Genomic DNA, 10,416 nt, shown 5'->3' on the forward strand with positions numbered 1-10,416 from the left:
TAATATTTATTATGCATATTAATTAATCGTAGTGGTAAATTTACAGACAATTTGTAGGTATTTGACTTTTTGACTTTTATAAATGAATAACATTTTTATTTAAATCCTTTATTTATTTAAATCAGAATATCCTTTAAAAAATTAAGTTATTTAAAAGGTTCTTATAAATTATTAATTTTTTTTAATCAATTATTAACAAATTTAAATTTAAAATTTTATGGATTTAGTAGATAAAAAATTTGAAGTTTAAGAACAAAAAAAAATCCAATTTAATGAATTTGTTCAGTAAAATAATTTTATTCAATTACTAAATTTAAATTTAAATGAGTTGGTTAAGTATGTTAAGTTTTTAAGGTTTTAAAATGTAGGGAGAGGTTTCTACACAAGAAATGTTTGTTTCTCCTCTCTTGTGGGCCTAGCTTCTTGCTCGCACACCTCTCGATCTTTTTCTCCACAATGTGAGATTTCACAATCTACCTCATTGTAGGCCTACCTTCTCGCTGGCACACCTCTCGATTTTTGGCTCCAACCTATGTGGGATTTCTTAATCTACCTCCTTGTGGGCACCTCCCAATTTTTGGCTCGAACTGATGTGGGATTTCATAATCTACCTCTTTGTGAGCCTAGCATTTTCACTAGCACACCTCCCGATTTTTTGCTCTTATACCATTTGTAACCGTCCAAACTCACCACTAGCAGATATTGTCCGTTTTGGTTGGTTCGTATCTATCAACCTCACAGTCTTAAAAAGCGTTAGGGAGAAGTTTTGTTTTCCTTTCCAACCAATGTGAAATTTCACAATGAACTTTCATAGGTTCTAAGAATCTCCGCTTAAGCGGAAAAATGACGAGGAAGCGAAGAATAAAGATTATATTTCTTGTTCTCGTCTCTACCCCGACCGTATATACACATATGTATTTGAAAATTAGACTTATAAATTCATAGACAGAACACAAACTCAAACTCAGTATAAGAAAGTATATCTTTTATTAACACCAAAATTTACAGAGAAAAAGCTCAGTACACTAATGAACGATATGGATGATTCTCTGTTATTTTCTATCATGAGTGATGGGAAGATCTGAATCTATGTGCAAGAAAACTATCAAATCATTTACAGGTATACGAAAACGAGCTAATTTCCATCAGAAACACCCTTTTTCAGCATCTGCAATCTGTCCTTCAGCTTCTTTCTCTTGAATAGTTACAAAAAGTAAGCCAAAAATGGCTGTTTTCTGGTGATATTAAGCTGTTCTGTTCAAACCCTTCATCTGTTCATCAAAATAAAAGGAGCTCTTAGAGACAATTCTAAGCCAAAAACAAAGAGTAAAGCAAAGAATCAAGAGAAAAATGTGGTAACCCATTTATCTGTTACTGCTCCAGAATCTGGCGAAAGCAGAGATGATGCATTCCTTAAAAGCCGCACGTTATCAGACCCCCCTATATCCAACACCTCTGCTTTGCGAGCAGCCAGTTCTTCATGTTCTATCTCTCTTAGAACTTCCAGTACTTCGTCCATGGAAGGCCGCACATCCCGTGATTGTTGAAGACATTGCACCGCCAACTCTGCCACTGATGTTATCATACACCTTACTGCATAATCCCTCTCAAACCCAAGCTCTGGATCTACCAAATCATGTAAAGCATGTTTTTTGATTCTATCTATGCCCATGTTCGCCAAATTGATATCATTTCTGTTCCTGTTGGTGTCGACTGCTTGCAACGACGATATAAGCTCGATCAAAACGACTCCGAAGCTATACACGTCGCTCTTGTCGGTAACTTGGTAGCATTGGTAATACTCAGGATCAACGTAGCCGGGTGTTCCTTGTGGAGCAGTTGAAACATGAGTGACATGAAGGGGGAATAACCGTGAGAGGCCGAAATCCGCCACTTTTACTTTGAAGTTGTTGTCTAGGAGAATGTTGTTGGTTTTGACGTCGCGATGAATGATGTCTTTGCGGTGGAGGTAAGCTAGTGCATTGGCAGTCTCTATAGCAATCTTCAGCCGAACTGACCAACTTATCAGACCTGAATTTGCTCGTTTTCCATGTAGATGGTCTGCTACTGTTCCATTAGGAATGTATTCATAGACTAGGATAAGTTCCTGACTATGTCTTGACGTGCATCCGTATAGCTTCACGAGGTTCGGGTGTTGCAATTGTGATAGAATCTCGATTTCATTCATGAACTGCTCGACTCGTTTACTATTGTTTTCGTATAGGCACTTCACCGCAACGATCCGTCCATCCTTGAGTGTTCCTGATAAACAATCAAACAAATATATTAAGTAACGTAACCGTGAGATCTCACATCGGTTGGGGAGGAGAACGAAACATCCTTTATAAGGGTGTGGAAACCTCTCCCTAGCCGACGCGCTTTAAAAATCTTGAGGAAAGCCTAAAGAGGACAATATATGCTAGCAGTGAGCTTGAGTCGGTAGAAATAGTATCAGAGCCAGACACTGGGCAATATGTCAGCGAGGAGGCTAAGCCCGAAAGGGGGTGGACACAAGAAAGTGTGCTAGTAAGGACGCTGGGCCCTGAAAGGAGATGAATTGGGGGGTCTCACATCGATTGGAGAATGGAATGAGTGCCAGGGAGGACGTTGGGGCATGAAGGGGATTGATTGTGAGATCCCGCGTCGGTTGGGAAGAAGAACGAAACATCCTTGAAAACCTCTCCCGAATAGAAGCATTTTAAAAATCATGAGAGAAGCCCGAAAGGGGAAGCCCAAAGAAAACAATATCTGCTAACGGTTGACTTGGGTCGTTACAAATAGTATCAGAGCTAGACACCAAACAATGTGTCAATGAGGAGGCTAAGCCCTAAAGGGGTGGACACGAGCGGTGTACCAGCAAGGACGCTGGCCCCAAAGGGGGTGAATTGGGGGGTCCCACATCGATTGAAGAATGAAACGAGTGCCAGCGAGGATGCTGGGCCCTGAAGGGGAGTGGATTGTGAGATCCCACGTTGGTTAGAGAGGAAAACAAAACATCGTTTATAAGAGTGTGGAAAACTCTCCCTAGCAGACACGTTTCAAAAACCTTAAAGGAAGTTCGAAAAAGAAACCCCAAAGAAAACAATATCGGCTAACGTGGACTTGGGACGTTACAATAACAATGAATCATTCAAACTAAAGCTGTTAAGAGCATAAACAATACAAACATGTCCTCACCAGAGTAAACAGTGCCATAGCCTCCATCTCCAAGCTCCCTAGAAGGGTCAAAATTATGAGTAGCTTCCTCAAGTTCGGCATAGGTGAAGAGCTGAGCTCCAAAGTAGGAGCTCCCATTCCCATGATCAGATCTAGCATAAGGATAAGACAGAGTAGTATTAGAACGAAACGTGGAGGGAGCCAGAGTGCCTGCGCTTGAAGGAGGCGAAGGAAGATCTTGGGTTTTCAACTTCTTCAGGACATGTGTTTTCTTTCGTCGTTTAATGCTGAAGACACAGCATCCCAAGCACAAGCCTAATACAGCTGCCCCTCCAACAGAAAGGCCTGGACATGAAAACTAACATCAGTTCATCTTCAAGTTCATGTACACACACACATGTGTAACAAGCAATTCATACCTATAATCAGGGATGTGTTGTTAGAGTCATCACTCCCACCTATGGCACAACATCCGAACTTAGTTAGTTCAAACTTATATAAGTGTCTGAAAAACATAATAAAGATTGTTCGAAACGGTAACAAAACATTTTTTATAATTTTTTATAAAAGTGTAGAAACATCTCACTAACAGAGATGCGTAACCGGTCAAAACGAACAATATTTACCGACGGTGGATTTGAGTTGTTACAAGAAGAAGATAAAACGTAATTTAATAAATGTGTTTATAATATAATAGTAATTCTTAATATTATATATTTTTTAATTTAACAAAAATGAAATAATTTTATAAGATGAAATATTTTGCTTATATTTGTTGATACCTCCCTAGCTCTATATTAATATATATTTAATTATTATAAAGTATTAGTAAAAATATTACTAATTTACAATAATTAGATATATTTAGGAAATTCCTATAGAATATTTAATTTCCATAAAATGGGATGATATTTTTTTATTAAATAAAAAAAGTAATTAATTTAAAATTTTAGTAAACCTAAAAAAAGATAAATTAAGCTAATATTCTAAAAAAACAAAAATTAATTAAAATGAATATACGTTTTGTTTTATTTTATTTTATTTTATTATAAATCCCTTTTTTTTTTTTTTTTTTTTTTTTTTTTATAATTTTCTGGCCGGCGGAGTATTTATTGGGAAGTTGAAGGCGAAAAGGTCAGACAGAGCAAAATCCGGTTGAGGAAGATCCAGTCAAAGGATTCGAATTAGGGCTGCGTACCTGGAGAAGACGACGGACTTCCACCGGCCGGCGTACTCTGACAAGCTCCGTTATCATTATAAGCACCGTGGCGACAATAGCAAGTCGTCTGATTCAAACTCGAATCGTAACCGCAAACGCCGTTGGACTCTTCACAAATTCCACATCCGCCGCTATCCTTCTTCAATCTCACCTCAAATCCCTCTTTAATGGCCTTCAATATCTCAGAAGAGTTCACCAAATCGCTCACCTGCGGGAAAGAATCCAAGGAAACCGGCACGATTACGCTCACATTACAGAGACTAGAAGCGACGGGATTCAACTGAATGAGGCCGAATTCATAATCAGGACAGGTAAATTGTCCGGCAACTGGAGAGGTGGAGCAATAGAGCAAGGTAATGTTTCGATAATTAGGATTCGTATCGAAGAGATTGTAATCGATTGTGGTGTTGATGAATTTGTTAGGGCAGAGATCGTCCATGTAATCGTCTCTGGCGATGGTGAGCCTTAGGGAATCGTTTACGCTGCTGAATTTTAGAATCTGGTATTTGATCTCCTTTATTACGATCGTCGTATTTCCTCCTTCGCAGGTCAATTTCAGCGCCGGATGGCCGCAGTCTGCCGGCCTTTGGTCGCCCCAGAACGGGAAGGCGACGTCGGTGATATTGCCGCAGTTGAAGCGATTGCTGCAGGAATCAAATGGATTCCCAAAGACGAGGAAGAGAAGGGAAAAGGAAAAGAGCAGAAGGAAGGAGGGAATTGGGGAATGATCCATTGAAGAACAGAGAAGAGGAGAAGGGAAGTCTGAATTTGATCGGAGAGTTTGTTGTTTTGTTACATTGTAGATGGAGGGAGGAGGAGGTATTGGACTCTCTAAAGTTGACTTGGTACAAAATTTGGGGGAAAAAATACACTCAATCAATTAAGAAATTGAATTTTTGATTGGTTATGTTATGTGGAAAATGTGAAATTTAATCATATTTAGAGGAATATTAAAATTTAATCATATGTACACATATATGTATATAGTCCCATATCAGAAAGCAAGGACCTACCGATCATTTGAAATTAGTTACCATAACGCCTTCTCATCAAGTAGTACAACTCTCGCACACACAGAGACAAGTAATTGCCTCTAAGACCACAAGTATTTGCCTCCAAGACCATTGTGAAATCCTACATCGGTTAGTTTGGAGAGGAGAATAAAACATAGTTGGTAAAGGTTATAAGGAAAAAAAACATTTTTATAAAGGTTATAAGGAACAAACAATCCATGGTGTGACAACCTCTCCCTACCATACTTGTTTTAAAACTGTGAGGCTACTCTCCCTATCAGGCTTATTTTAAAATTGTAAGACTGACGATAATACGTAACGGTCCGCTGTTGCCAGCGAGGATGTTGGGCCCTCAAGGAGGGTAGATTGTGTGGTAGGCTTGGGTTGAGCTGTTACCGCCACACCATGTAGCTAATAATTTGATAGGACTTTAATTATCAACGTGTTTAGATAATTATATATCAAGCAACTCGTCTAAGATTTTACTCATATTTAAATGAAATTGAATCATTTTTTAATGAATGTTAGTCATTTTTTTGGAAAATTTTCTTCTCCTAATGATTATTAAATATCGCATTGTGCACAATGCTCCTTAGGTTACCAATAATTTATTCCTTGTTTGGGTTTTAGCATTGGAGAGAAAAATGTTGAGCTTTGACTTTACTTCATTTTTGTTTATACGTCTCATAGTTAAGATTTTTGTTGATTCATCTGTGGGATTATGACTACTGGACTAGAAGGTGGGGTCGTGGGGTCATAAGATTATTTGTTGATTCATCGCGGGATCATGAGTACGAGCTTTTGACTGAAATTTCTTTTTCCTCTTCTGATCGGGTGGCTCAACTCTTATTTCACTTTGGTCTGTTCCAATTCGTGTGTTCTTTTGTCTCTTCAGCTCATTGTTATGGTCAATTTTGGAAGACTAACAAGAGAAATGTCAAACGAAAGCAAGAAAAGCTCGAGTTGCGTTTAGAATCGCTGCTCAGGAGTGCGATATAACATTTCACCTCAAAATTATGCACTAAGAAGTGTGCGTTACAATAGACAATAGGCACAATTGGGCCATCTGTGCAAAAATGCCCTAAAAACAGTACCTTTAAGAAAACTCTTGAAACATACAGAAGAAATGAGAGTCCACCACCAGTTCCATGGAGGCCATTGGACCCAACCTCTGAATCCCTTCTAGATTCTTCTGGAATGCGCCACCCTAACCGATCTATGCCGTTTCATATCCAGCCGACCGCTCCATCGGAGCATCTCACTTCCCGAATTTCCATCAATTTCATCCCTCAACAACACCGCTAGAGAAATCGAAGATGTTCGGAGTCGTCTTTCCCAATCGAAGCTTTCCGATGGACATTTCAGCCTTCTCTCAAATCGACACTTTGCATTGGGTTCTTGACATGAATACATTTGTCGGTATGTTCTCTAACGTATTGTGTTCCATTTCTGTTCTCTTAGATTGCTCTGTTTCGATTTTCATTTCGAAATCCTGATCCGAATCCATAATCATCTTATTAGGTGAAGCGTATGATCAGATTCGTGAAATGTGCATATTCTTGTTGAATAATTTCACTCTTCCACCCGATAAAGCCCTAGCTGTGTATATTCAGTCCCCTGGATCTCAGTTTCTCTTCTGCGGTGCCGTAACCCTAGCCAGGCCCTCGGCGGTGCTATCTCTTCCATGGCCGGAGCCTGGTGGTCAAATGCAACTCATAGCGGCCGATTCGGCTCCTATCTCGGCTAAAATTGGAGTCTCCGTCGAGGATTTGGCTTCCCTGCAATCGCTTGATGTCACAGCCGGAAAAAGAATCGAGCGTCTAGCCCTAAAAGTTGGTGAGAATCTGTTCAATTTCATGCAATCTTTCTGCGGTGTTGATGGTTCGAAGTTGGTTGTGCCAATGGATATCTTGGACAGATGGTTCAAGAAGTTTCAGGAGAAAGCTAAGCGCGATCCTGAGTACTTGAAAGGCTTCGTGTTGTAAGGCTCCATTTAATCCCCGAATTTTTGTTTGTGGGGATGATGAGTTTCAGAAGGTTGTAATGTATGAATGTTCATTAGATTCTGTGCTTGTTATGGATGGAAAAGCTTGAATGTTGCTTCTAATCTATGAATCACTGTTCTTCTGATAGTGTATCTTAATTTGACATGAACGAAAATGGGGGTCAAGCAGTTTGAAACTTGTTCACTGTAATTCATTATAGGTTTAAATTTGTGGGGTTTTCAGCATTTGGCTCCATGATCGCTTGGTCGAGCTCCTGCCTCTCACCGCCATGGCAGAGCCCTTCCCTGCAGAAAATGCAGCAAAAAGGTCAGTGTGGGCTTTGATTGGATGGAACAACTGAACAGTAAGGTTTCAGGTTGAAGTTATTTTGTGTTCTTCCTGGAACTTTGCATCCATACTGACTCTAGATACAAATTAAGTATATATACTCCACTCATGTAGCTAAATGTAACTTAAAATTTTAATACTAATATTTTAGAATTGAAAAATACAATGAAATATTCATAAATTCGAACACGGATGGTATAATCTTGTTATTCATCGTGATGTTTTTGTGGTATGATTAAGACATATTATTAACTTTTAATGTATATACATGAAGTCTCCAAACCAAAACTATGAATTAGTCCTTGTATAATAATAATATACTTTACATCAGAACGATGCATAGTATATCAGCCATATAGTATCATACGATATACTTATAAAAAAATGGTAAGTCGGGTTCATTTATATAATGTTCTAAAATCAATTTGGGTTAAACAAACTTCGAAATCTGATCCCATCGAATTCGGATCGATGAACTTTTTAAACTCAACCCGACTCCGTTTATGAGTATCAGTGTGGTGGATGGTTGGAGAATTGATGGATAATTGCTTTTGCAAATGTGGAGGATTATCTAAAAGAAAAGGAAAAGGCTAAAAAACCAAAAAGGCAATATATTTACACACAAAAGTTCCCCTAAGAAGAAAACAGATATAGACCATCTACCAAAAAAGAAAAAGGCTAACCCGGAAATGATTACCATTTTATTTATGAAGAAATCAAAAAGCCTCCACGTTTGACATTCGTTACTTGTATTTTTGTTATAAGCAGAGTGTAGCTAACTCGAGCGTAGAAGACACTGATTATCGTTTTAAAGATGGATAGTTTCATTTTATTTGGACGATTTTGAAAGAACAAGTCATGAAGCGAAAATGCTTCTCTCTACATCAAAAACATCACTCTCCCCTTTGTCTACGACTAAATTATACAAACACAATTATAAACACATGGTTTTACAAATGATATAGTTTATTTGATTGGTTTCAAAGCTTGTCTCTGAAAGCTGTAAACTTCACTGTCACCGTTGCAGCTCCATTGCTCCTTGTTCATCAAGAAACTCGGCTCTCTCGGGATCGTCAAAGGTCGGTTTGATCTGCATGTGATACAACCACGACATCGTTTGAGAGTGAATCGTAGGTGTTCCTTTTAAGGTCAACTTTTAAAGTTAATGTATTTTAGCTATACGAACTTCATTCAAAGCACTCTATAAGTACTTTTTACGTATTTTTAAGTACGAACATCATAAATCTTGAACGAGAAGTACCCGTTAAAGCGTTTTTTTTTTATATTAACTTTTTGTGCTCTACCTTTGTGGAAAGTAGGGTCTATCAAAGTAGGGCATGAGCTGAGCTCTTGGAATCATCTCCTTTCTCATCAACCGAACCTCTTCCTCTTCTATCATCTGTTCCACACATTTTGTTGTTTCACTATTTTATTCCAAACTTTTGTATTATACAAAAGATTGGTAAGTTGATGTTTACCTTGTGCAACTTTTCTTCCACTTTCTTCTGTAGCTCGGTCACGTATAACTTCGTTGCTATCTACGATTACGAGATTAGCACGAGACGAGACGAGACTCGACAAGTGAGTATCAATTGAACACGAAATTCTCCTATTCTTATATGATGTTAAATCACCGCTCTGTTTATAAGTTAAAGTATATCTGCTTATATTCTCAACTCACCGAGTAATTAAACATCGCCCGTTTCACCGCTCTTTCTTGCGTATGCAACTTGAAATCTTGAGGCTTCTTAGTGTTATCTTTCACAACAACCTTTTGAGGAGTCTAAAAGAACAAGCAAACAAAACAAACCTCACCACTTCCTTCCATTCCACAAAGAAGATTCAACTTCCATCTCGAAAAACTTACCCGAACTCTCTCCGTCTTGTCCGAAACTCGGTCTCTAACGCCATCTTTAGCCTAAGAACAAGAAGAAAAGAAAGTTCAAAGCAAAGAACAAAGAAAGAAGAAGAATGAAGCAAGAGAGGGAAACCTTGATGAAAGATTTTGGTGGAGATTTGTCCATGAGTGAATGATATGAAGAAGAGGGTCAAAGGGTGATGGAGCTAAAATGGAAGCAATGAAGTGCAAAATTTATAGTGAAACTGTGGGGAAGATGGGAGGTTGGTTGGTAAGCAATATGTGCGAGTGATATCAATGCTCATTGCTGTTGCTACATCACCAACATGTCAAAGAACTTGCATGCTCTCTTGCACCAAACTTTCTGATCAAATTTCACTCTCCTTTATGCACATTTTTTTGCTCATTGAATCAAAGGCAAGCTCAAATTTTAGTGATATCAATGGTTCTTTGTGTTGGGCTGCTTAAACATTCTTATCACCAAACCCCATAATATTGACAAAAAATGGTGTGAATTCTACTTTGTTTTAGTAAATTTAAGGGTTGATATGTTACGTCATATGAACATGTTCTTTTCTTGTGAAGAAGTTGGCTGATGAATAGTTTTCTTTATAGTGAAAATCCTTTGCTTTGTAAAGAAATAGGACATAAGTAAAATGTGTAATCATTGCTGCTTTTTTGGGCATGGTCGGCTGAAAAAAAAGGTTCCTTTTGTTTTTAATATTCTCTATAATAATTCGAGTATAATCGATGACTAATCACCTTTAAAGAGAGTCGAGCCGGTTATAGCTTAACTTGTTAAAACATATATTCTCGACTAAGAAAGTTGTAGGGAGC

General features: G+C 38.2%; 3 protein-coding genes and 1 long non-coding RNA gene across 4 annotated transcripts; 2 read left to right on the forward strand and 2 right to left on the reverse strand.

The window, feature by feature from the left end:
* Nucleotides 1-968: 968 nt before the first annotated feature.
* Nucleotides 969-5,108, reverse strand: LOC111789067 (LEAF RUST 10 DISEASE-RESISTANCE LOCUS RECEPTOR-LIKE PROTEIN KINASE-like 1.4). The gene is made up of 5 exons (XM_087120983.1): nucleotides 4,355-5,108; nucleotides 3,576-3,614; nucleotides 3,178-3,501; nucleotides 1,361-2,262; nucleotides 969-1,271 (listed from the first exon to the last, which is right to left on the reverse strand). The coding sequence occupies exons 1-5, from the start codon at nucleotides 5,106-5,108 to the stop codon at nucleotides 1,245-1,247; spliced, it is 2,046 nt and encodes a 681-aa protein (XP_086977109.1). The 3' UTR covers nucleotides 969-1,244.
* Nucleotides 4,694-5,336, forward strand: LOC147793730 (uncharacterized). The gene is made up of 2 exons (XR_015416986.1): nucleotides 4,694-4,833; nucleotides 4,924-5,336. It is a non-coding gene; the product is annotated as an uncharacterized LOC147793730 (long non-coding RNA).
* Nucleotides 5,337-6,431: 1,095 nt separating this feature from the next.
* On the forward strand, nucleotides 6,432-7,518 carry LOC111787696 (protein OPI10 homolog). Its single transcript, XM_023667727.2, has 2 exons — nucleotides 6,432-6,807; nucleotides 6,910-7,518. The coding sequence occupies exons 1-2, from the start codon at nucleotides 6,705-6,707 to the stop codon at nucleotides 7,371-7,373; spliced, it is 567 nt and encodes a 188-aa protein (XP_023523495.2). The 5' UTR covers nucleotides 6,432-6,704; the 3' UTR covers nucleotides 7,374-7,518.
* A 1,026-nt stretch (nucleotides 7,519-8,544) lies between these two features.
* LOC111789397 (microtubule-destabilizing protein 60-like) lies at nucleotides 8,545-9,900 on the reverse strand. Its single transcript, XM_023670158.2, has 6 exons — nucleotides 9,713-9,900; nucleotides 9,589-9,639; nucleotides 9,403-9,504; nucleotides 9,200-9,259; nucleotides 9,026-9,120; nucleotides 8,545-8,811 (listed from the first exon to the last, which is right to left on the reverse strand). Exons 1-6 carry the CDS (start codon nucleotides 9,743-9,745, stop codon nucleotides 8,688-8,690), a joined length of 465 nt encoding a protein of 154 aa, XP_023525926.1. The 5' UTR covers nucleotides 9,746-9,900; the 3' UTR covers nucleotides 8,545-8,687.
* Nucleotides 9,901-10,416: the final 516 nt, after the last annotated feature.

The sequence above is a fragment of the Cucurbita pepo genome, chromosome 2, assembly GCF_057944985.1.
Source record: "Cucurbita pepo subsp. pepo isolate OVF chromosome 2, ASM5794498v1, whole genome shotgun sequence".
Classification (NCBI taxonomy): Eukaryota; Viridiplantae; Streptophyta; class Magnoliopsida; order Cucurbitales; family Cucurbitaceae; genus Cucurbita; species Cucurbita pepo.

Excerpts from the sequence above, each read along its gene's own strand:
- LOC111789067 (XM_087120983.1), bottom strand. The coding sequence starts at position 5,108 with ATGGATCATTCCCCAATTCCCTCCTTCCTTCTGCTCTTTTCCTTTTCC. Across the intron at positions 3,502-3,575 it reads CAACACATCCCTGATTATAG|GCCTTTCTGTTGGAGGGGCA; the intron begins GTATGAATTGCT and ends TTTCATGTCCAG. Across the intron at positions 1,272-1,360 it reads GAGCAGTAACAGATAAATGG|ATGAAGGGTTTGAACAGAAC; the intron begins GTTACCACATTT and ends TTTGATGAACAG.
- LOC111787696 (XM_023667727.2), top strand. The coding sequence starts at position 6,705 with ATGTTCGGAGTCGTCTTTCCCAATCGAAGCTTTCCGATGGACATTTCA. Across the intron at positions 6,808-6,909 it reads TGACATGAATACATTTGTCG|GTGAAGCGTATGATCAGATT; the intron begins GTATGTTCTCTA and ends TCATCTTATTAG.
- LOC111789397 (XM_023670158.2), bottom strand. The coding sequence starts at position 9,745 with ATGGACAAATCTCCACCAAAATCTTTCATCAAG. Across the intron at positions 9,640-9,712 it reads CACCAAAATCTTTCATCAAG|GCTAAAGATGGCGTTAGAGA; the intron begins GTTTCCCTCTCT and ends TCTTGTTCTTAG. Across the intron at positions 9,505-9,588 it reads ACAAGACGGAGAGAGTTCGG|ACTCCTCAAAAGGTTGTTGT; the intron begins GTAAGTTTTTCG and ends TTGTTCTTTTAG.